The 26,077-nt window shown below is 40.5% G+C and overlaps 1 protein-coding gene and 1 long non-coding RNA gene across 2 annotated transcripts in view; one reads left to right on the top strand and one right to left on the bottom strand.

Annotated features, from left to right (window-relative positions):
• COL4A2 (collagen type IV alpha 2 chain) overlaps window positions 1-26,077 on the bottom strand; it is a 135,376-nt gene that overhangs the window by 89,780 nt on the left and 19,519 nt on the right. Inside the window, exon 3 of the mRNA XM_027444306.3 lies at window positions 8,476-8,556. Within this exon, the coding sequence (XP_027300107.3) occupies window positions 8,476-8,556 (81 nt within the window). The remainder of the gene's footprint in view (window positions 1-8,475; window positions 8,557-26,077) is intronic.
• Window positions 1,438-16,052, top strand: LOC140000883 (uncharacterized). The gene is made up of 3 exons (XR_011806104.1): window positions 1,438-1,536; window positions 11,252-11,296; window positions 15,957-16,052. It is a non-coding gene; the product is annotated as an uncharacterized lncRNA (long non-coding RNA).

The raw sequence follows: 26,077 nt of genomic DNA, 5'->3' as shown, positions 1-26,077 counted from the left end.
AAGCAAGGGTAGGCTAGTGCAGGGCACATAAGCACGATGAATTTTGGGCTTATATGATCAGTAGAGTTTTTCTTGGTGGTGGGAGTGTTTAGTTTTTTGTTGAGTGGCTTTCTGAGGATGTCTGAAGGGCATATGAACTAGCCAGGTGGTTCTTCATCCTTATGAAGTGCAGCTTGTAAAGGCTCAGGTCAGCTTGTCTTCTCCCCACTATTCCCAGGTATGTCTCCTCAAGGCCAGATCTTCCTTGTTGCTACTTAGCTTGATAGTGGGTTGAGCAGGGAAAAGAAAAGTAATTCTACTCACCTCACAAATGAGAAGTTGTATTAATGAACCTTCAAGAGCTTACCTATTTCAAGCTCAGGATGCAAGCTGAGGTTGCACAACAAAGCAGACCACTCATTATTTATTTATTTATTTTTTTGCACAGAGAAGACAATGTGTGTTATTACTAACCCAGGAGATAGGTTTTGTACGTGCAACCTGGCAGGAGTCCTGGATTTGTTCTCTACAGGCAAGAATGGCTGAGCTGAAGCAGCTAAGAGAAACAGGTCCATGGGCAAGGCCTCCCAGGATGTTGTGTGTCAGTAATCCCCTCTGCTGTGCCTGCCCTCTCCTGGCCACCACCAAAAAGATCTCTGATGTTGACTAAACAGGTAAGCAAAAGATCTCAGTCTCAGGGATGGTGGCTCATCATCTTGGAAGGAAGAATCAAATCTCTGATAAACTCCAACCTCCAGCTGGTTAAAGTGTCTCTCTGGGGTGTGGATGCTCCTGGAGCAGAGGGAGAAGAAGGCGAACCAAGTGATGGTATTGGGAGGTTTGATTATTTGACACAGAGAGCAGGGTTTGCAGCAGCTGAGAGGACTAAGTGGCCTGCTGAGAGGAAAGGTAGCAGAGCTCAACAGATGTGCAGATAGGTATTTAGTGTGGTAGAAAGGAGGAACTGGTGGCCACAGTCTATGTTGTACCACCAAAGTGGGAAAGCAGAATAGGGATGTCCTAGGGGGTTAACTCAAGGTTGCCGTGCAAGGGACTGAAGTGCTGGCAAACTCTCTGGAACAAGACCAGCCAGCACAGGAGGAATGGGCTGGTCTTCAGTCAGAATGGAACAAGGCGGCTATTACTGAAAATTAAAAAGGTCACAGAGAAATAGCTAAGCTAAGAAACAGGGGAAAGACAGATAGGCATGGTGGAGCAACCAGTCAGGACTCACGGAACTTGTGAGGGAGACACAGCTAATGTTCTCTATACATTCCTGAGAAGGCAAAGAAGGAAATAAATAGCAAAAATGCAATAAATAAGAAACAAACAACACTACAAAGTCACTTGACTGGCATCTGCAACAAAGAGTGTGCAAAATTTGTAAGTGCTTCTATAACAGTGCTAGAGACCTAAAAAATTGGATTCTGGAATTATACTGCTAGGCAACAAATGACAATTCTGATGCAAGATGGATCTCAGGCTGGTGGGAGGAGGATCATCAGTGGCACACTGAGTTGCTAGGCTGTCACCTTCACTGGAATGACAAGAGATGAGGTACAAGCAGAGCAGTGGAACAGAATGTGGAGGACAATATGAAGTGTAACAGAAAAATATACTGTGGGCAAAGGACAGTGACAGGGAATCCCTGGAGGAGATAACAGAAAGGTAGCACTTGGTTTGTATTTATGACTCCCTGATAAAGGCAAAGATCATGAAATGTTCAGTTACATCAGAGAAGCTGCAAAACTGGGTCAGGTAGAGATACTGGCAAATTAGCCTACCTACATACAGTCAGACACAATGTCTCATCCAGATAAGATAAGGAGATAAGATTTTTGGACGCTGTAAATGACTGCAAGCCTTGGAACCCACAAGAAATTATGTCTCTTTGATCTTGAGTGGTCAACGGGACCTAGTTCAAGAGGTACTAGGGGGAGAACTGCTCTGTAATAGCTTCACAATACAACTTGAATTTAATACTGTAGTCAGATGGAGTAAACAAAACAAATGCATCACACAGATATTCCATATCAAGAAGGGAATATACATAAAAATCAGACGAATAGTAAAAAACTAAAAAAGCGGTCCAAAATGTAGGAAGCCTAAAGCAACCTGGAGGCTTTTCAAAACCACTGTATTAAAAGTCCTGGTAAACTGTGTCACATATCAAAAAGAATATAAAACAGTTCAGTAAAACTCTGCATAGCTCATAAAAAAGCAAAGAAGGCTATTGTAGGGAAAAAGGTTCACATTTAAAAATTTGCTGAAATGAACAGCAAAGCTCATAAAAACCAGATCAAGAGTAAATGGCAACTCGGATGGCTAAAAAAGAATGTGAACAGTTTGCAGAAGATCATCAAGCTCATAGTAAAAAGTTGTTTAAAGCAAAGCAAGAAGCCCTCAAAGGAAATAACAACAGTACATGATGCCAAAAGTTTAAAAGGGGCACTCAGGGACAGGAAGGTCACAGCAGAGAAACTCAGGGAAATCTTTGCATATGTCTTTACCGCTGAAGGTGTTTGAGATTTGAGTCCCAAACCTAAGCTATTTTTTGAGCCAGATTAAGTTCAGGTAAATATACAGGAAGTAGAAGATAACATAGATAAGGCAGACCTTGGTAAGTGAGAAAGAGTGGTGACATTCAACTAGACCTTCTGAAGGAACTTAAGTGTGAAATTGCAGAACTGCTGGCCAAGGTGTGTAACAAATAGCCACAGTTGGTGCCAACCCAACTCCCATGTGGAAAAGACACTCAGGGGTAGACTCTGGCAACTGTGGCTGGCTGGGCCAGGATGTCTGACTTCTCTGCTTGGCCAGGCAGTCATCTACCTTGAAGAATATCATAACTGAACACACGAATAAGCATAGTAAAGGAGAACCTAGTAACCATAATATATTTTAATTTTCAATACGGCTTTGGCAAAATTCTTTACCAAGACTTTTGAAAATAAATTCCCTTGGGGTTGGAAGAGAGGTGCTTCTATGGATTGAAGGCTAAAAGAAAGATTGAAGGAAGAATAATGCTCGGCAGTCACATTTCAAAATGGAGATGCAACAGGGACTGAGCCATGAAACACACAAATTTGTAGATGACATTATCCTTTCTCAAGGTGTTAAACACCATGATGGTGATGAGGAAGTCCATCACTGGGTGCGTAGATAAACTTCAGTGTTGGTAGGCCTCAGGAGTGGCATTGAGAGGAAAACAAGAGGGTATCAATTTACTGCTAAGACCTTGGTGCACCCATAATCCTGAATGCTGTGTACAGTTGTGGTATCTCAAAGACCAGAGAGTCCAGAGAGAAGACTAGAGGGATTAGGGACTAGAGTGCTGCCTCCTAGGAGAGGCTAAAAACACTGTGACTCTTCCTTTTGGACAAGAGAAAGGTGAGAGGGGATATCATTGAGGTTTACATTGACGTTTACATAATTAAGGGAGCAGGGAGTAAGGTAAACGCAGAATTGCTCCTTTCCAAATCTTACAGGACTGAAAATAGGGTGTATTAGGAAGAGATTGGCTTAGAACAGGATGGATAGTAATTTTATATTGATTGATTAGTGGAATCCTTGGTGCCACAGAAGGCTGTAAAGACACACAGCAGCTTCAGAAAAATATTAGACAAATCCAGGAAGAAACACAGATATTGAAAGAATATAAAAATATGTCACGTCTCTAACAGTATAATTTTAATTAAAAAGGACTGTACAAAGTTGCCAGATCTCTGTGTTCCCCCTAAAAAGCACCTCCTACCATCACTGCTGGGGACATAGTAATGGGTTAGATGTATTAGTGGTCTATGATGGGAAGAAACTTCTTGTGCTTTTATTTTGTAAAAACAAGCTAAAATATCAGATTTCATTGGATATATCAGTTTACACTAACCAAGAGTTAAAAAGGAGTTACTGCCATTATACCAGCTGAGAACCTGGTTAATTGTGAAATTCAAGAATTACACTAACAGTTAATAACATGTATTTACTGGATTTAACCATTTCCCTGAAAACACAAGAATGGAATTAACTTCAGAATAGTTAAGTGTTGCATTTTATTATTATTATTATTATTATTTTAAACTATGGAGAAGAACATCTGCTAGATCTAGTTTGTGTGTAAAGATTTAAGCTGGTACAGAAAATGCTTGTAAGTTAAGATCAGACACTAGATTTCATAGTTGCACTCAAAAACAGACAGAAATGATTATAGGTGAACTGGTAATAGTTTACCTTTGGCCATTGCATTAGTGAAAGCAATACAACAAACATCTGTATAGGAGTTGTAGAAATGTCTCATATCAGTCTTGATTAACAAAAAATAAATAAATGTTTTGGCATTCCCACAAAATGGCCTTTATGGGGACACGAAACTGTCCATTCATTTCAGTTTCCGTTATCCCAGCCCCTTGCAAAAATAAGGGCTAACTGGCTCAAGCAGTGCTAGACGCTTGACTCAGACAGAAAGTACAAAGCAAGATTTCAATAAAGCACATTTTCTCACTCTACAGAAAGATCAAAAAGATTTCTATTCACTTCCACTTTCTACAAAGTCCTCTAGGTTGATTATGAAGTGAGGCTGATTATGAACTTCAATAGGTCAAACAGTTGGCCATTGTACTGAAAGGAGTTACCACTTCCTACATAAGCGTATTCATGTACTAACAATTTTTAAAGGTGATATATTATACTCTGCCCAATATATGGTCTATAAATAATTTCAAATCTTAAAATATTAGGAGTTGCAATAAAAATTTGTAGAAAAAATAAAATAGAATTTTATTTTTTTTTTTTCCCCTTTAGTCCAGGGCCTCTGTTTTATTCAAGATAGAATTTCAATACAGTATCAATGCTTACCCGTTCTCCCTTCCTTCTTATGCAGACACCTTGGCACTCCTCACAGTATTTTCTCCACATGCTGCTTAGGGAGAAGATGAGACCACTGTCTTCCCTCTCCCTCCTCACCCTGAGCCCTCCACCACACGTTTACATACATGTAGTTTCTTGTGTGGATCTGGACACTCCTGCAGGAACTTTGATTCTCACTGTAACTCCACTGAGGTTTTTGCCAGCTGTGAGAATGGCCAGATGACTGACCATGAGGTATGGTCAGACCTATAAAGACTGGATATTCATATCCAGCTAACAGTAAATACACACCTAAGTTTAAAGTGAAGTAACTAGCCTGCCGTCAACATGAACAAAGACTGGAGTGTCATTAGACACTAGAGAAAGAACAACTTATGAAAGCAGTTCCCTTTCTTTGTTTTGCTCCAAAGGTGTAAACTCGAAAGCAAGACAGGAGGTGGCAACTTCAAGGGGATCGTGTGTGGCCCTGGGAAGATATGCCTTTAGAGAAACTTCCCTGAACAACGGCTAGGCATTTGCTGTGAACTGCAAATGTGGTTATCAGCAACATCCTGTGATTTTCTGAAGGTTTGACTCAGAAATGAGGTAGAAAGGATGGAAATGAGGTAGAAAGTGCCTTTCCCATGTGTCTCCACAGCCCTGGCAGCAGGTCTGATGAGGGGTGGGAGCTTGCATGTTAGCTGCTGTATTTGCCTTGCTGCTGCAGCTCCCCACCACCATGGCAGGCAGAAGATGGGGCTTCTCCTGCTTCATTTTCCCCACCCACACTGGACTTCATTGAGCTCTGTCTGAGTCTAGTGAAAGCTTCATGGCAGAGCCCAGCCAAAAAAGAGTCGAGGAAAAACTAAACACAGCCAAGTGATACCATAACTCTTTCCAGCAGGCTTGTTGGGTGCATGCACTAACTTGTGCTAGGTTGCCTTCTGTCCCTAGAAACTGCCTGCTTGAAACATGATTCAACTTCTGTGTGCCTTCATGTTATCAGTCTCGAACCAAAACTGGTGTAGACAGAACCACAGGGCTTCCAGCTGTCATGCATCTGGAGACCTGGCACACTTGAGCAAAGTCTGGCTGAATCCTCACAAATCCAGACAGACAGTGCCTCTGAGCACAGAACCCCCAGAAGAAAGCAATGGGCATATTTTAGTAAAAACCACTTAAAAAAAAAAAAAAAAAAAAAAAGCCATTGGATTAAGACAATACAGAAAAGCACCTTTATCTAAATGCTGTACCTTAAAATTTCAACTGCAGCAATGGCAGAAAATGAAGTAGAACCTTATATAAATAAAAATAGGCATTTTTCAGACCTTTTCTACTGTCATAATTTTCAATAGTATTTGCTGCTCCAATGAACTTCATTCAACGATTTCTGAAATGCATTCAGTACCAGAAAGCTGAAGAAAGACCTTTTGTATGTCTGTATTTGAGAGATCTGTTATGAGATTAATGTGTATTTTCACTGCATGGTAGGGCAACGGTATGGCAACTGGTTGCTAGCTCTCACAGTGCTATTTCTACCTGAATACCCAGAGACAGCTGTGTTGTACCTGACATGGAGAGCCACTGAACAAGCACAAATCTAGCAGACTTCTTCAGGCACTCTTACAAGTGCAAACACGCAATATGTCTATTGTGCATGTAATGAGTCACCTCAAAAAGAACATGTGTGTCGTGCCAGATTATACAGAGGTTTTGTGAAAATAAATATTCCCATTGAGGATTAGCATGAGACCAGAAGCCATGCCAAATTTGACTAGTCTCTAAAGGCCAATTTTGTTCCTTAAAACAGATGTTTAACTGAGGTTCTGACATCTGAAGAGACAAGCAGACGCAAAATACATGCAGTGCATGCTGACTCAGAATGAGGTACACAATTTCAGAGAATTCAAACACAATTTTTGAAGTGTTATAAAATTCTTTAAATCACTTTCCCCGATACTCCTTCACAATTTCCACAGTAACCACAAGTAGCAAAATATAATTAATGTTTTGTAACATCCTCCTTTTCTCTTGTCTTAGTGTTTCTCTAACTAGCTTGATTAGTTACTGGGGTTACTCTTACTTCCCTGACATAAGCAAAAGAGTGAGAGTGGAGAGTATATAAAATATGCTCTTTTCTCCTTTCTAGATACTAAACATCTAACCTTCTGGGGCACCTGGCCGATTCTCTACTTTAATAATTTAATATTTTCAGCTTTTCTAACCTACTCAATTACTTCTGTTTAGCTACCTCTCTTCTTTTGCAGACGTGGTTATCTTGAAATTAAGGGTTATTCACTCAATAAGGAAGGAGAAAAATATTTGGTCACAAATTAGGTAGTTTTCCCACAGATTACTGTTTTAATGAACTCTAGTAGAGAACTAGCAGGTCCATGCTTTACCTTAGAACACAAAATGTCACACTGAAGAAAGACTCAGTAGCATCGTATTTGAGGCTGTTTCGCACAGCCAACAGCTTTTGTCTTTCAGTGCCCTTGGAGGGAAATGGCAGAAGGCACTCGCTCAACTTCACAGGCTGAGTGATCAGGGAAGGGCAATAACAGCTGGAGACAGCCCCTCCGGAAGCTGCATCTCATGGGAAGGGTTTGTTTGTTCTCAACTTCATCAGCCTGCCATTAGGCTATTGTAATGGAAAGCAGATCATGAGCAGGCCGTGGTCAGGCGTTGGGAATATTGCCACTGTGGTGCTCATGGCATGGTGACCATGGGATCATCTGACTTCCACCAAGACATCAGGAGTTCTGCTGTAAACAAGAGTGTTCCTTGCCTTCCACCTACACGTTGACTTTCCTGCCACCTCTTCCTCCACTCAGACGTGGAGTCAAGCTCAAGGAATGTGATGGGAATGGGAACTGGCAGCCTGCTGCATGGAAGAAAGGCAGAGTGATAGCAGAAAGAGCATATGACCTGCTGCATCTCTTGCCTGGCCTATTCTTAGGGATGGGTGGATGGAAAAGGCTGAGTCACTCTCTCAGCTGCAGACGACCAAGCTGTACAGAAGGAGCCTGCCAGCCAGGGCTTCGAGCCATACAGGATAGGAACTGCCCTACTGCTGGGAGCTCTTTGGGCAGGTGGCTAATTGCCTCCACCCCATCTCCCTTCCTCTGCCTCTTAGCTCACTATTCCCCAAAACAAAGAAAAGGGTATCAGCAACAACCCAGTGCCAGGAAGTCCCAAGCAGTTTCCTTCAAGTGGGTATTTCAGGTTCTGCAGAACTGCTTCCCTTCTGCTTTGATGAAAATCACACATACGAGGTATCATCTCATTGGATACCCTTTTGTTAGAAAGAATTCAGGAAAGTTACTGAGGGATTCTGCTGATATTCTTTTAGCATCATCAAACAATCTGTACTGACAGATCTAACATCATGGGACAATTATCCCTTGAATTCTGACCTGATCCACCTGCCATGTCCCTGAGGTCCCTTGGCCCTCAGCTTTAAGAGAAGAACCTGCTATACTTGTCAAATCTATGAGTTCCTGAGGAAGTAGGATGCAATAACAGTAATTTTTTCCTAAAAAAAAAAAACACAATAGTTTGAATATTTACAGCACTCTGATGCAAGTTTGCCTCTAGCAAATGGTATTGAACTGATAGCATGAAGAACATTTTGCAGGAAAAAATATTACTCACACGGCCTCCTTTTTCAGGAAAACACTGGCATCCTCCACTGCAGTCTCTTCCTCCACATGGTCCTGTGTAAGTCTTTGCACCCTGCACACCAGAACAGACATAAAACAAAAGTTAATTGATGTGAACTACATATTTGTGAACTACATATATTTGGCACAACACAATAAACATTAATTAGCAGAATCACTGCAAAGACCTGGATCAGATCTATGACTTCCAGGTGAAACTTCTTAAAGATAAGCTTAGAAGCAGAAGTTGGAGCCCTCCCAGTTCTTGGATATCAGCATCAAGAAATATAATGTTACTCTATTAATTTCCCTCCACATTTGCGAAGTGCTGCGGCTCCATGTTGAGTGATATTTCACACATCTTTTTGACACATGCAGCATGTATCATATCACAGAAACACAGCTGCTTGGATTCTTCAGGGACACCGACTAAGTCCTAGATCACAATGCAGCACATCCTTCCATGCGTGCTCTAAATCATTGCTACATTTTGCAATATTTATTGGTAGACATAAAGAAAGACGTCGGTATCATGTTCAAAACCACAAGGCAAACTCCTGCCCTCTCCTTTTCAATGGCTGTCTGTTCTAAAGGCACCTAAAACTTGCTGGCAGCCATCCTCTGTGACCTAGAATTCAGTCCTACATTAAGCTGCAGTTACACCTGTCCTGCCTGTGTAGAAGTGCCTTGGCCTGGGCTGTGAATCTATCGGTCACAACACACACACCGCTACATGCAAATCCCTGGAAGGACTCGGGCAGGCTGGCTGGCTCAGATTACATCTCGCACACTGGCTGCATGAACAGCAGCAGCCACAGTCACTCTTGTTCAGAAACCTGAACAGCAGAGATGCTGTGCATGCTGTGGTGTAACTTTTAGAAGTGTAACCTAATAATTAGGAATATTATGAAGGCCAGCCTGTGGCCCACCTCAGCTCAGGGTTTTGAGCCCCTGATGAAAGTGTCTCAGCAGCCTGGTAAGGCGTCTGAGAAGAGGAGAAAGGGTTTTCTCATCACTATTACTGAACCAGTTTTGCCCCACAGAAAATAATAGCGTCAGAAGAAATAGAAGGACTGAAGTCCAGCAGCTACTGGAAATATGTTTTTTGAGCCAAAGCTCCTCATTCAGGGCTGCTGATAATTTTCACATGCACTGCTCAGAAGATAAAACTGTAAAGTACCCTCACTCTAGGGTTCAGAGTCAGGCTCCATTCCATTTGCTTCCCTCCTGCCTTGAAAAACTCTGAATTTGTTGTTGTGCTGGGGCAGGAACAAGGAGTTCTTTCACCCTCCCCATCTTCCTCATACTTTGAGTACTTGGAAGGGGGGTGACATGGGTATAAAGCCTCCAAAACAAGATGAGTGCTCTGAGCTGCTCTGCTATTTCTTAAAAAAGCAGTAATGCTGCCGTTCCTGCCTCTAGCCCTGACTCAAGGACCTAAACCATACAGAGGGACCAACAATGCAATGCGTGGCATTCTTCAGGTAGCTCTAATCAATCCCCTACTCAACACATGGGGCTGATTTCTTAGGTATCCACTTCTCACTTTACACTATCAGGAACCTGAAAACACAGCTTCAGGCTTTGGATTCCACTCTGTGAGCTAAACGAGTACCAGGTATGAAGCAGGTAGCTAACAGACATTGCCTAAGCCCTCCTTTGATCATATTTGTACAGCTGGCTCTTCATCTCATGACTAGCGGCTATACCAAGTTTCCAAAACGAGTTGTTATGCTTCTCAAGAGGGGGTTCCTGTCTGTATCATAACTCATCTCATGTATTAAAATGATATTGTTTCAGGTTTATATTTACTTATCACATTTAATGAAACAAGTAGGCTTTCCATGCTGATAGAACAGGTCCACAGAACTGAAACCATGCCCCGAGCTATTTAAAGGTTAGGTGTCTGACTCAGGAAATTATTTCACAGAGGTAACAGTGCTCTACGTCATGTTCTGACTCTGTTATTTCTTTAGACTATTATTTAGAGGAAATAACAAGCTAAGACCATTTTAGAAACTCAAGCAGCTTGCTCAGGTTGGTCCATTTCAGTCAAATGACTGGATGATTGCAAACTTATTATGCCTGTGTTTTGTTCTTATTAACCTATTTGCAGATGTAATGTGCACCTCTCTTTCAGCATCCTTCATTTCACAGTTTCCCTCTTCCCCCCCATCCTGCTTTCATAAATGAATAACTGATCTATTCATTTCTATGGATGCCATGCTGATATAATGCTTCTGTGAACACATTCCTCTGCAGGATGCACATCTGCATTAAGGTGCAATGTAATAAGTAGTGCAGCCACTTTCTGGAATTAATTCTGAACTTTTAGAGAGATGTTTTGGAGCTGTAAATAACAGTATATTGCAGCCCAACAGTAATAAACTGACAAATACAGTAATTTAATCAGGAGAAATTTCAATTATGCCTACTGAGAAAATAGCAAGGAGAACAATAAGTTTATTTATTTTTTAATTAACACAGTGTCTCTAAATTTGGTAAATTGTTGCTAAGGAGAAAATAGAGTATGAATCAGAGCTATGGCAAGATAGTTGTGCACTTGCAAAAAAAACCTGGAGGCTGCTAATTCTTATTTTGGCTGGAAGAAGTTCAAGGTCTATTGTTTGTGTACTATCCATCATCCAACATTTTAATTTGCATGTTTTAACAATACCAGCAGCTAATGTGGGGACACAATTGTTTTCTTCTACAATCTGAGGAAGCTTTATTTTATTTTCTCATTTTATGTCCTTTAATGCACACAGATCCTTGAGATAATGAAGAGACAAATCAGGAAGACTTCTTCAAAGGTAGAGAACATTTAAGACTAGCATTAATATATTTACTCTGGATTACACTTGGTCTCTCTATATTGCTTAATTTCCACTCCTTCACTTTTTGACTGCTAGTGGGAGGGCTCTGGGAGCTTTTATTCACATGTAACATTTTCTGTTTTATTATCTGTTACTGTTTCTAACCTCTTGAAGGCAGATAACTGCACTGTCATTTAATCTGACATTACCAGGAAGTTATAGTATAAAACATAGTTTAAGAATTTTTCATGTTAAAAATAGATCATTTAAGATAGATCATTTAATAGATCCTTGTAAAACCTTGAGAAAACCAACTATACGCATGGACACACAACTGAGATGAAAAGAAATAAAAGAGAGGTGTATCAGTCAATAATTAGAATGGAAAAAGCCCAACTTAAAACTTAGAAATGGGCTATGTAATTTTAAAGTAACACAAAAATGTTTATTTCCCGAGGAAAATACATTTCTAGGAATTCAGCACCAATGGTTAATCCAGATGTAGTTCTCTTGATCTGAGGCAGGAGCCATGACTACCTGTTTGGTCAGAGGGAGAACACCCAGTCCTAAGATACAATTCACCCCATCCTGATACTGGCACCTAAACTGATCACCTGCATTTCTCCCAGAAATTACCTACTCTTATCACTTAACTGGAAAAGCTAGTGGAGGCGTGCAGCTTACTTGGAGACATCCACCTACTGTAGAGGTCTACAGACAAGGAGATGAATGTCCTGATTTGCTCAATATGAGGTTGAATGGTAAAAAAATGTTTGCAGCACAATGATGTTCTAGCATCTGTGCAAACAAAGTAGAAGAGTAGTAACAGCCCCAATTCTGAAGTTCTCTGGTGTGAAAACCTTCAAATCCAGGTCTCACTTATTTTTTGGATGATCTCAAATCCCACTAATGATTAAAAAATCCAGAGTCTAGGCAGAGTCTAGAAATGGGGTTTATATAACCTAATTTTAGATATCTGCAATATACACATCTACACTTGAACACAACATCTGTCTTGCTGTTATAGACTACACAGAGAATTTCATCAAAACTATTTCAGGCAGTTGAGATAAATCTTATCCCAGAAGTGCCAGGAGATGAGAAAAGCAGCCTAGGTTAACTAGTTCATATGTGTCTACAGCACAGACATCCAGTTTCAGGTGAGATTAATCCTATGCTAAGTGTCCTAATCTCACACCCATTTATTGCATAGATCAGCACAGAAGTGGGAACAGTCTCCGAGGAATTGTGAACTAGTTCTCTGACTGAGAAAATCAAACAGGCATCTACCCTGGGAAAGCTCTAACCAGCAGGTCATGAACTAGGCTGGAATGGATACAGAAGGGGGAATGGGGAAAGAATAGAAAAAGAGAAGAGGGAATTTTCAAACTCTTCTTTTAATATCATTTGGTAACTCTGTGGTGGAATGTATATAAGAGTGATGACTCAAGAAATTTGAACGTCACTTACGTTTAAGCACAAATAAGGGAAAACATACCATCTATGTCTGTAAACATGTTTTTTGCCTGGTGCAAACAGTTTCCCTTTTTATGTATGAAACATCAAGCATAAAATATCTATGTTGCAACAGAAAAAATTGTTGACCTCTTGCTTTTTCATATTTTTTTTTTGTCCCAAAACAATATTACTTATGTTAGTATATCTTCAGCCAACAATTGTCAACTTCTCTTCCAAGAGTTCATGGAGTTTTGCTTTTGACTTAAATGTAGTTTCTTTCAGCCAAACTCATAAAAAAAAATAATAGAAATATATACCCGTCTCTTTAAAATTTTCCACCCATTAATTAATTTTTTATTACTGATCTTGACTACATTTATGTAATTGTTATCTCTGCATGCCCATTCAAGTATTTTCACTTTAGTGGTTGGTATTCTGACAAAGAACAAAGGCAATCAGAAGACAGAACTCAAAGTAAAGTTCTAAGAGTACAGAAAGACCAGGAAATATAAGCCATTTTGTTACATGCAACCTCACCCCCCAAAAAAATACAGAAATTTTAATGTAAATATTGCAACCTGGAATCAAAACACTCTGCACACCGACATTTTCTTTGATAAAGTTTTACAGGTTGCAGTTGTGCATTAACTTCTGCCTTGTTACAGCCTGATTCTGTGCTTTCCATCAATCACAGCAGCCCCTCCATGCAGAGTAAGGTTTACAAAGGAGATTTCAGAAGGCCTGGGAACTTGCTGACAAGCTGAACCATGGCTGAGGGTGCTACACACTGCATGCTTCACTTCGCATGAGATTTTAGCCAGAAAGTCAAGTCAGAACTGCAAACCTGCCTCTGAGGCAGCACACTGTGTTGACTGGCCCATGCTTCCAGTACGAACCTCTTTTTCCATGCCTGACCTTCAGTTGTCAACACTCACTCTAATTTCAGATTTGGTCTGTAAGGCCCTGACATGGAAGCATTAATCCTTTGCTGCCTTTGAAAGAAAAGAGAAAAAAAATAAATAAAGTAAGAGTATGGTTGGATACTCCAGTTGCTGAGGAAGCAGACAGATAAGAACTTCATTGGTTTCAAATGTTACTGCACAGTTGTATTTGCTCAAAACAAGCTTTTCACTCCTTAAAAAGATGAAAACATTTATGGCCTGGATGCCAAATTTATTTCTCTAGAAACACTCATAAACAATCCTTCAAAACAAATATGGAGAACGCTGTCTGTGGGGTAGCCTGGGTTAGCCAGCATTAAACTTGGTCTGGAAAATGCTCTGTCCTCAGAGAATTGCAATGCCAGGGGAAGAACCAAACGTCTGAAACTGTCTGCCTGCAATCCAGTAGCTACGAGTTCACTGGATAGTACGACCACCGTGAAGACCTTAATTGGTGAGGGAAAGGAGATATAAATTGGCATATTCAGAGAGGAAGGAAAAGATGTGGGTGTGGATCCTTTTTCCAACTGTTCTGAGAATTATTTAGCTAAGAAATAATTCTTTCTTTCATATTTGAATGGGAGCCAGAATCTTTCTAGACTGGATGCATGGCGAGTAATTTAGTGTGTGACCTCAACATCATATGAATGTTTACACTTCCCACAAAAGCAGGGGGAGCCATGTATTTACATATCCTTCAATGAATAATAAAATAAAATAAATGGAGCTGGAAACTGGCCCCAGGATGAACATGAAGAGACTTACCACCAGCCATCCAATAAAGCTGGTTGCTTCACTACTGCCTAAGGCAACATCCCTGGTGTGATGCTTCAATGCTTGTGGCAAGCACTTATGAACTTTTGATTTGTGTGGAGTTTCCAATGCCACCTCTCTTGTGATGGATTGTGCAGAGAAAACTGTAAAGCAGGTTGCCAGACATGCAAGCAGCTTGCTTGACTTCTGGGTCCTGATGGGCATATGATTGTCAACAGACAAGGAGTATCCCAAAGCAGCACAGCTCCTGGGGACTGTCTGGGGCTGAGTGGATAAAGGATGAGAGAACACAAAGTCTCTGATGCTGCAAAGTCCCCAGAAGACAGAAATTTGTCCTTTCTAGTGTGTCTCTGCAAGTATGTCAAAGCTAGCAATGAGAAACGTGAATTCTGTACCTCTCAGATGTGAAGCTATAAAAGACTTTCCTCTTATGGACTGGCTTGTGGCTCTTGATTATATGAACTTTCTGGCATGCAGCCTTGATTTGAAGGCTGTATAGTTTCATTTCAAAGTGAAACTTCACAGCTCCACATCTCACTTATTTGAGGTACTTCTTACCATCCCCTCTTCAAATTAAAAAGCTCTCTCATCCCAGTCTTGAGACACTGCCTTCTAACAACTGCAGAAACCAGACGTGCTGCAGTGCGAACTTACCCTTCGTATTTTCATAAAAGCATTTCTAATTGTGTGGCTTTCATCCAAACACATATTTACCCAGAAAACCAGATGGAATCCAGAAGGAGCTGCTGCGACATAGTAGGCAGTAGAAGAAGAGGAAGGTCTTCAAGAGGCTTAGTTACAGAATAAAGCTAAAAAGCTGCCTAAATGTATAGCATGTATATTTGAATAATTGTCCAGGGGTCTTGCTCACTTGCCCAGCATGAGGCTGTTTTCAAACAGCAAACTTCCCAGCAAGCAGCCCATGCTGTGACATAGTTTTCTGTCAAGAATTCAGTGCATGGGAGTCTGGTATTCACAGGTAAAGAAGTTGGATTCAGCTGTATTTTGCATGTTGTTGTTTTTTTTTTGTTCTTCACAGAGTTGTTATCTTAAGAAAGTGACTAGAACACAAGATGGGAAAACCCAGTTAAAACATTGTAAAATGTCAAACAATAATATATGGTCACCTTTACATAAAAATTCATCACTGCTGTTTATTTTTGAAGAATCTGCAGTGCTATCAGGTAGGGAATCCTAAAAAGCAGCAGCTGGTTTCTACTTGAATACGCTGCAACTCCCAGGACCTAATGAGGGTGGGTTAAGATATAGATGGCTTTTCCTAGAACAGAACTGCATCTAGAGGAGGAAAAGCAGTATCCTCTGCCACTTTCCTATTTGAGATAGGTGATTTTGTTCCTTAGAGGAATGATAATTTTTTGTCTTAATGATCAAGTAAAGCTTGAACACATGGTAACAAGAGACAAGAGAGGTGATGTTGCAATGTTGCAAACTAAGCTTTTTTTCTTTTTTCTTTTTTTTTTAAGATGGTTGCAGCCATGGCTGAAGGGGCAAATACAGTCATCAGTTGACACCTACAGCCTAGAGTGATTATGGAAGAACAATAAATGTGTTGCTCATGAGCACTCCATTTGCAGATTTACCAGCTTAAGAATCAGACTTGCCAACAGAAAAAACGCAGATATGAGTCTAGTAAGAACTTGAAGTTGGAAATGTATTACTGAAGGTAAGCAAAGGTACAGAAATTCATTATTACTATTAATTAAGGCAGGCTCATTGGTTTCCCCGATTATAATAGGCTCGGACACTTTGTGAATATGTAGATGCCTAAATTTAGGTGACTTCGTATCAACTGACTCCTTGTTCAGAAGGTGAATTTACTTCTTTCAGCTAAATCTGAAAGATAGATATAGAGGTAGTTGAAGGGAAATCTGGACTGGTAAACTAAAATTTGGTTTAATATCCTTTAAACTTGATTTCTTCTTTGTAAATGCATGATTTTAGAGATGTATACTATTTCAGTCTATTATTGTTTCTTACAAGACAACAAGACTCTACCATCTTCTGCCATCCAACATGGCACTTCTCATCTGGTAGGATGGTGGTCTTTAGCATACAAGTGCCGGGACATCCTAACCTGAGCCCTGCTTCCCAACACAATCTTCCCAGGAACAAAGTGTATCTCCATAGAAGCTACTTAGGTGATTTTCAAAGTTAGTATTTCAGGAGTCAGAAGTGTTTTCTAGTTATCAGTGATGCTGATGAAAGCTCTCTGATACGGTGAAGTAGACATAATCACTCTCTAGGGAGTCTGTGATGACAAAGTATACTGAAAAGCAGTCTGCCTCTCCCTTAATTTTTATTCTATCATTTTATGTTATGCAACCCCCTATGCATTTTGTTTTTGACTTGCATAAGTGTAAATGCTCATGCAAGGTACAAGTCAGTGGACAGTGTAATCACCTCATATGTTCAGTTACACTGCACGGTGGATGAAAAAAGATTTTCCATAAAGGAATGAGTGTCAAGACACTGTCAGCCCTTAATCTGGATTTGGCTTCTGTCCAGTATCTTATATTACTGGAATAAAATCCCCCTTCTCATCCCCAAGCACAGAAAGCCATTTGTTCACATACTAGTAGCATAATAATGAAATACAGCATCCACTCATTAAAGTAGCAATTTCTATATTTAACTTCTTTTAGTTTCCGAAGTTCTGGAATGACATCCAAATAATGATATCATTTGCTTCAAACAATAGAAAGTCTGGATGCTATTCTATATATGGAGATTTTTGTAGTCTATTTATAAACCACGCCAGTTATTTGACCTGTCTAGTTTACTCACCTACGTAAATTGACAGACTCAGGAAACTTGCTTCAGAACATATTATTCTTAGCAGCTGGTAAATCTGAAAGTTGTTAAATTATACTTGAGATATGTAACCAATATTTCTGAAAACTCATTTGCACCTTTTATGCTAGGAACAAACAAACCTGTCAGCGTAGGGCAGATTTTTGCTTTTGAACAAGCAACGGTGCAATTGCATTAGCCCTACTTGTGGAGAAAGGATTGATATAAAACAGCCGCACAGCTGTTTTCATGGCTGTATCGTCTATATTTGTTCAGTGCAGAGCAACAGAGCCAGTTTTTCCCGAAACATAAGCACAACCACAGAGGTTTGATTCCAGTTCCATGATTAATTATTTAAAAGTGCTTGATTGTGCATGCACTGCATTTATAAACTGAGTTAACTTGTTTTCCTCTAAGAATAGTTACATGTATTTACAGCCGTAACCTGCTGACCTGGTTTGTATGCGTTCAGAGATCATGGGACCAGGGCACCGTTTTTTTCGGCTTGGGAGGGGTTAGGTTAATGACAGTTTTTGATGACCTTTTTTAAACCTGTTGTGCCTACAGAATTATATATAGCAGAGATAAAGAAAGAGAGTTGAGATGAAACAGAACGATGTACTAAATTGCAGTTTGTAAATAAATACACCAAGAATTGGGATTATGGAACTACTGAGAGCATGATTTGAAAGGAATGGATTTGCACAGGTTTATCACTGATGGCATTGCCCGACTGACTCTGCTTTTATCACACATGATGAGTAGTTCTAGCCCTGTGTAACTCTTACAGTTGTGGCTCATTTTTCAGAGTTCGCTCTTAGACAAAGGAATGATCTGAAAATATTAAATGTGGAAATTCGGTATGCAACTTTTCAGAACAGCTTCTCAGGACTGTACTGGTATTTCCTTAAAAGTAAGAAAAATGGACAAGAGGTTTGCAAGCTGGGAGAAGAACTATATTTTATGATGGAAGTGTTTACAGCTAACTGCTTGGTCAGATGCAACACCCACCATTTCCTTTCTATTTCAGTCAAGAAAAAGCCCATGAGAACTAGCTTTCTAACTGACCCACTTCACTTTTCTGTTTAGATTTAAAAACTTAACCTCCTCACTGAGCCTGCTCCTCTCTGCTCTGTGTTAATCAGTGTCATCCCTGGTAAAAGATCTGTGTAAAGCTGACTGCTATAGGAGGTATAACAGAGAAAGCATGTTAGAGGATCTAACATATCAGGACTAAATGCAGACCTCAGTGAGAGTTTTCCTATTTGGAATGGAGTCAAGGCAGGTAATATAAAATATAGAAAAAGGTGTTGAGGTAAGATCTCTTTCTTTTGGATACAAAAATGGATAGTCAACTACTAGTGATAATCTTATTCCTCACCCATATGCTTCTGTCTAACAAAACGTTTTGATACATTTTCACAAAAGAGGAAAGAAAGGATGCAGAAAGTGCTTTTTTTTTCTTTTGTTTTTCTGTTGTTTGCAAATAAGGTGCCCCGGTATGCACCTAAGACATAAGAAACACACTAAAAATCAAACAGGAGAAGCATTATTATCCTTTCTCATAAAAGATGCGTAATACTTTTTAATTCCCACTTGTACCAAAAAAAATGTTTTATTTACTTGTTATGTCTCAGGTGACAAAACTTATACCTCAATATAATGCTTATTTTGTATATTTGTAGTCTATAAATGTCAAAATCACAAACCTGGAATGGACAAATTAAGTTCTCCTTGATACTAAAGAATAAATAACAGCCAGTTTTTGCTTTGGTTATATTTTTCATACCCACTTCTACAGAAATTTCTTCAGATGGGTGGGGAAGAGTTTTTACAGGGGGAGGTTCAATTTCCTTCAAAATATCCAACTGAATGTACAAGAATGTTAGCACAAGCACACCATGAAACATTGGCTCAGGAGAAGATGATGCAGGATTTAGGTTTATCCAGAACAAGAAGAAAAGACTCATCGTTCCCATATGTACTACTGACTTGACACTTGCAACCTGCTTCTGTTCAGTTCAACAGCTGGGCGGATTTCTGCAGTACTGCAGGCTGGAGTTGAACGCACTTTCCCAGAGCCATATGAGTCACCAGTTCAGCTTGGTCTAGGATCTGAGACCTTGCTGCCTTCCAGTCCATTACTCTAACCAACAGACAAACACTGTCTGCATTGCTGTTATAAGTGTTGTGGCTCAGTCTCCACACCAAAAATGCTCTTATCACAGTACAAACAACTAACATACTGAGATTATAAACAACCACATATCAAGCTTCTTTAAACTGACTTAAGTGATGTCACTTGGTTTTTCTTTCACATCCTTTTTCATTATGTGCTTCTCTTTGCAAAATGAACTATGAAAATCCAGAAGTGTTCATGCCTTGGCAGTAAAGATCAGAAAACAGACAAGAGTAAATGAAAGAGCACAGCCATATTTCACTGTATCAGAAGTGAGACGGTCTTAACTCTTAAAAGAGGTAGGATGGACCACGCAGTGCTCATCAAGCCCAAGTGTCTTAGTAATTTGTAAGCGATGTCTGATTTGGAATGTGTTTCTTGCATAAGCTGTACACCCCATGGACCTCAGAAGGAGAACTGATTTAGAAATTCAAAGGAGGCAACCAGTAGATTGGATTTATATACTAATCTTTGCTATAAACATATTTTTTGAAACTTCTCATAGGTAATATCAACTCAGGATGTTGATTTTGAGCCATAATGCCCAAAGACCAAGACTGGAGCTTAGAAACACTTTATCAGCAATATCATGGAAATAACCTGGGATTGCAAAATTCATGTTAAAGGGTCACAGTACTGCTTATCAAAAAAAATCCAAGCTCTATCTCCTTGCTTGTCTCCCTAAAACCTTACAGGTAACATCTCATGGCTCTGCTTGGAAGAGATCTTTAGATTGGAGACTGTCAATGTCTTGAGCAGGTACCACCATATTAGGGCAGTGATGAGGCCACTTTTAAGCTCCCAAACCTGAAAACCCTGTGGCTTTTACCTAACATAAGACACAAGACTGCCAAACTCCTGGTATGGGACAACAGCTCTCCATGTGTAGACTAAGGTCTCTGGACTCCAGTGAATCTTTATCATAGGTATGCCTCAGCCACTGTCAGACTCTTCTCCAGGGGCTCATTGCTCTCCTATGCAAAACCACAGCTTCATTTTCAGGCAGTATGGGGTAATACAGAAAAAACGGTGTATTTATCTCATCTATCTTCTCCCTCATCACAGAGTTAACAATTTTTATGCTGTATTCTGTGAGCAGGATAGATCCTGAATGTGACACGTTTCTGACAGGACTGCTACTTTCCCCTCCTGGAAGATTCCTCTCACAATTTACTTCTACAGAAGAGATTCAGTGCTTGAAGAGCTGCCTCTTAACTAAATCTTTCCTTCTGTTTTTTTTTTTTTTTTTTTTTTTTTTTTTAACTTCATTCCTTGCCTAGTGAGATGAGCAGCAGTCCCCAGAAAATTTCCACTTTGTTTATATTGCATAGTTTGTGAACTCTTATATTCTGAAAGGTAAGAAGAGGGTTTTCCTAGCTGTCAGATCCTGGAACTTGTTTAACTGAATTGGAAAGATGCTAAAGCAAGTATTGGAGGCATTTGCTCCAAAACTCATCCTCCTTATTTCCTTAGTGTGTACTTACACACACACAGAAGTGTAATTCTTTTTCCAGCTGTGAAGTATAGTATTTTTTCTTCTGGCTCTTCTTCCTTACTTTTCTCTTTCTTCTGATGCACACATCTCTCGGGTTACACTCAGGCAACTGCTTCTCAGTAGCAGGAGATCCCAAATCAGCTGCTATCTTTGTTTCAATTTCAATTTTGCTGCTCAAGTACAATCTTTTAACACAGTTGGACCATTTCTCTACAGCTCTGTTTTCATGGTGCCAGCTGTTCATGGTCCATTCAAAACACTTATGCTGCGTTTTTTGTTTCTGCACAGTATTATAATCTCCGCAGACTTTTCTGACTGTTGCCCACTGCCTTCTTTATGCATACACATGCTCCTTCCTTCTCTCTGTATAACATGCAAGTCATCAAATCATCTGGAGGACTCCCTGCATTGTAGTCACACTATTAACCCTTCTTTTGTGTGTTAGTGATTCCTGATGTCCCCTGTTACACAGAACACTGGCTAGTATCTAAAGAAAGTGCTTCTCCCTCCTGATTCTCATGTGTTTCTGTATTACATGTGAGACAGATTTTGGAGTCTAGATCTAGGTATGCAAGACAACTGAGAACATGGGCAGGACAAAACAAAACTTTGGAGACCTTGGAAAGGGTAAAGTACCTTAAGCATTTCCCCATCCCCTCAATTTACTGAGCAAGAGAAAAGATGTCTGTAGAAACAAGTTTTCTAGAAATTCTTGTGACTTTCCTGCATCCTTTTACTTCTCATTCATCTTGCAGTGGAAATAGCCAATAGATCTGAACTTACTGAATCCATCCATATTCCTTAAAGATGGACAAAGAGCCTCTTGTCACATACTAGAGAACTTCATCACCATCATGAAGTGTGATATTCTCAGCTGCAAATTCCTGGTACTGAGTGCACTAGATCCCATGGCAAAGAAGAAGTTTTTCCTGTTATGTATTTATTTTTAACTTTAGGTGACTAAAACATCAGTTCTTTTGTTTTCCTTATTAAGTGACAACAGTGATGTAAGAAGTTATGCTAAAATCTACTCTTAAAATCTCATAATAGCAGAAAAAAACTCTTCTCCACACAAATTTCCTTTTTACATTTACAGACCAAAATCCAATTATGCTAATCTTTGTACACAAGCATGGCAATTGTGCCTATTACCCCTTAGTAGTAACTGTCCAACTCACATCTTCTTCTAGCAACAGGAGACCTAGATGATACACAACTTACAATACCCTTACAATAGCAAAGACAATAGTTTATGCCAGATGCTAAAAGAGCAATGGGATGCATTACAAAAACAATTTTTGGCTTTTTTTTTTTTTTTTTTGACTGAAGACATTTAAGTTATTAGCCAACTGTTTCCTATCATCCCTTTTTAACAATCTTCTGCTTTCAAGGGGAGAGCAGTACAGTGCCAACATGCTTTGCTGTGTCTGTTTTGCTAGAAGTAGCTGACAGAGTTGGCAAAGGGGAGGTTAACTTATTTCTCACTTCCCCTACCCCCATCCCAGGAAGGCAGTAGGAAAAAAGGAATTGTTCTTCTGAATTGCACATCCGTCCCGTCTCCTCCTGGGAAGAGACAGCTATTTCTTATCTTGGCTGTTTTACATCACTGAAATGTGAAGGGAGAGCTGGAAGGAAGGAAATGAGAGAAAAGACAGAGAGACCTCTATGCTTCAGAGCATTGGCGGGAATTGCTGTCTATGTACCAGAAAAAAGAAGGGTGGGGTGTTGGTGGTGGGGATGGGAATGCTGTAGGTAATGACGACCAAGAAATCCTCCACTGATAGAAAAATAAAAAATAGTGAAAAAGTGATCTTTGACCTGCTATCTGCTGTTCAGGCTTTTAAAAAATATTCTTAAATAAGTTCCTCTGCATTTCAGTCTGCAAATTTCTTTCAATAGCTATTGACTTCTGAGATCCTAGAGAAAAGATGTAGCTGTCCATATTATTAATGCCTCAAAGATGCAGAGGAAAGAAAAACATCATTTCTGCACTAGTCTAAGATACACTGTCCCTGAAAATAGGGACCTATGGCTAAAGTTTGCATAAATAAAATCATTTTGTAATAATTCAACAAATAACAGCATGGTTAATTTAGCCTTCCTGCTGGGGATCACAAATATGCATATGAGTTCTCTGAGAAGACACAAAGAAATTTTGGTTATCTCATTTAGAAGAAGCTCTGTTTAAAAGACAAGGACTAGATAGATATGAGAGGGGTAAACTCCAAAAGATTGAGAGTTAGAGATAAGCACCCCAAATTCAGAGTACTTCTCTGAAGCTTATCTCAACTATTTGATGCTCTGTGAAACAGTACCAGAAACGTTGTACAAGCAGGCTCTCTGGTAATTTCAGAACTTCATTTCAGGCCAGAAACTTCATCAATTTGGTAGCAGTTTTCACCTCTGGACCTTGCCATACACTGAGAATGTGGCGTGAGAAAAGGAAAGCCAGTAACTTAGAAATTCCTCCCACCAGAGTGCTAACCAAGCATTTCAGTCCTCAGAATTCCAGAGTTTTGCCACCGCAGTAATGGAAGCTTAGAAAAATTCAACTATTTTTTTCCTGAGAAAGTATGTGGTCTGAAGAGCAGACATTTCTCAAGAACTCCAGCAGGAAAGTAGTCTTCTCCAGAGGCCAGAGAAGGAACAACATCTGTTGGCATCTGCTAGCAAGGACAGGGAACTGCGTGAGATGAAACAACAGACAGGGCAGTATCAGGCTTATTCAAACTCTTATTTTTTAGCGTTTCATGCCGTTGTGTTAAAAACATCAAAGTTAAAATGTAGAAAAAATACATATGAACACGTTTGTGAAAACTTGTGTAACTTCCCAGTGCCTGATATACCTGGGGTAAACAGTAGTCCGAGTAAGCTGTTCTAGTCATAAGAAGCAGGGACATGTGTGCATGTCGGGAAAAAGATTTCAAGATCTCCCTTCCCTTCCCTTCCCTTCCCTCCCCTTCCCTTCCCTTCCCTTCCCTTCCCTTCCCTTCCCTTCCCTTCCCTTCCCTTCCCTTCCCTTCCCTTCCCTTCCCTTCCCTTCCCTTCCCTTCCCTTCCCTTCCCTTCCCTTCCCTTCCCTTCCCTTCCCTTCCCTTCCCTTCCCTTCCCTTCCCTTCCCTTCCCTTCCCTTCCCTTCCCTTCCCTTCCCTTCCCTTCCCTTCCCTTCCCTTCCCTTCCCTTCCCTTCCCTTCCCTTCCCTTCCCTTCCCTTCCCTTCCCTCCATCCCTTCCAACCTTCCTTCCTTCCTTCCCACCTTCTTTCCTTCCATCCATCCATGCTTCCTGCCTCTCTCCCTCTCTCTCTCTCTCTCCCTCTCCGTCCCTCTCTCTCCACTTTAGGAAAGAAAGAAGACTTAATTCAGCAAGCCTGTTCTGTGCAGCTGGGGCTCTGCATGGATGCTTGCATCACTGCACTTTTTGTAAAGGAACAGAAACACCATGCGGCCTGCTGCGAGGCAGGCTGAAAAGCCCAGCAAAGGGAGTTGTCAGGAAACTGGCTGGCGGAGCAGCAGTCACAGCTAGCAGCAGCAACTAATGGCCAAGCCAGCAGCCGAGCTCTGTCTGGCACAACATGTGCCAGGATTAGGGCCAGAGCAGGCTCGTCTGCAGACGGCGCCCACCCCTGTGACCTGGTCAGCCTGCTCCCACGGGGGATGAGGGCACGAGGGGAATGCAAGCCACCTCGGCAGCTGCTCACAGCTCTGGGAGGACGGCTTGATGCTGCCAATGCACCCGTGATAGCAGGTTTGCCTCCTGCTGTGGATTACTTAGGTTTTCCTAAAATGACGTATGATTAATTGGGAGGTAGAAAGAACAGGGAAGTGTAAAGATTTATTTATTTAAGCCCTTTCATTTGATTCATTGTTCCTGCGGAGGGAAGTACTGCTCAATAAGAGAGTGTAATTTAGATTGCCAGATTTCTGGGTGGAGGCTCAAACTGGTGGTGTTTGTTTGGCTCTCCAGTGTTGTTTTTTTTGGTAAGGAGAGTTAAAATTGATGCTGACCTATTCTGCTTCTTGCCAAAGGGGTTCCTCTTACGTTGAATTCCTTGTCGGGTTAGACATCAGTGCTCTTCCTGAATGACGTGGGCAGACACAGATGTCTGAAGAACCAATGCAGACAAGCATGTACCAAATCTAGAAGCACAATTATCTCATTTGTAGACGGGTGTGATGGAGAGTAATTTATCACTAGGACAGTTTGGCCAGGAAAAGCTGCTGTTCCAACTGTAAATGTCAAATCACAGTTCTGCCAGTGGAGTACCTCTATACAAAAAATATGAATTGGGAAAAGCACAGGATTTCCATTTCTGGCTTTATCTATACTAGCGGCTTTTGTCAGCAAAATATATACATGGAATCCACAAATGGCTGGATTAAAAATTTGGCTAAAGTTTGCTTAAACAGACCCTTACATTTAGCTAGGTAATGAACATGACTCAACTGAGATGTCCCACTGCAACGTTGTCCACTACTTCATAATAGTAAGCTCATCTGTAAATATTACATACCATAATAACATTACTCAGTTAATTAGTTATTATTATGTTTAGATCTTACATATTTTTGACTGAATTTTTGGTTTCATATATGAATTCTTGGTTTCATATAAATGATAATGTAAATTATGCTATTTTATCATGGATATTAATTGAGAATTGTTGCTTTTTAGAAGATCATTTCTCTATTTTCATTTTTGGAAAGAAATTCCGATGAAAACTGAAATTCCAAAGGAATTTGTTCTTTTTTGGAGAGCAAGCTCTGAAACTCTGCAGAATTTTCTACATTCCCATAATAAAACTCCCTTGACCTCTAGCACCAGAACTATCCGTTCCTCCAAGTGCGGAACACACCAATGAAATATTTACTGTCTCGGAAAGCCGCTGGCAGTGATTTTCATACCATCCGCGTTCAGACACCGGGAGTTCTCAAGAGCCGGGTGAGGGTGCCTCCTGGACAGCTGTCAAAAGCTGGGCAGAGAGTGCTTAGCATGCCACGGGAGGTGAAGGGCCTGCAGGGGAACCGTTACTGAGCTGCACCATCCCAGCACGCCTCGCCTGTGGCTGCAGCTCAGCCATCACCCTCCAGCTTCGACACAGACACCCTCCTTGCTTACATTC

This window comes from Anas platyrhynchos, chromosome 1, assembly GCF_047663525.1.
Source record: "Anas platyrhynchos isolate ZD024472 breed Pekin duck chromosome 1, IASCAAS_PekinDuck_T2T, whole genome shotgun sequence".
NCBI classification, from domain to species: domain Eukaryota; kingdom Metazoa; phylum Chordata; class Aves; order Anseriformes; family Anatidae; genus Anas; species Anas platyrhynchos.
Note: the sequence above shows the minus strand (reverse complement) of the source record. Positions and strands in the feature narration are given on the sequence as shown.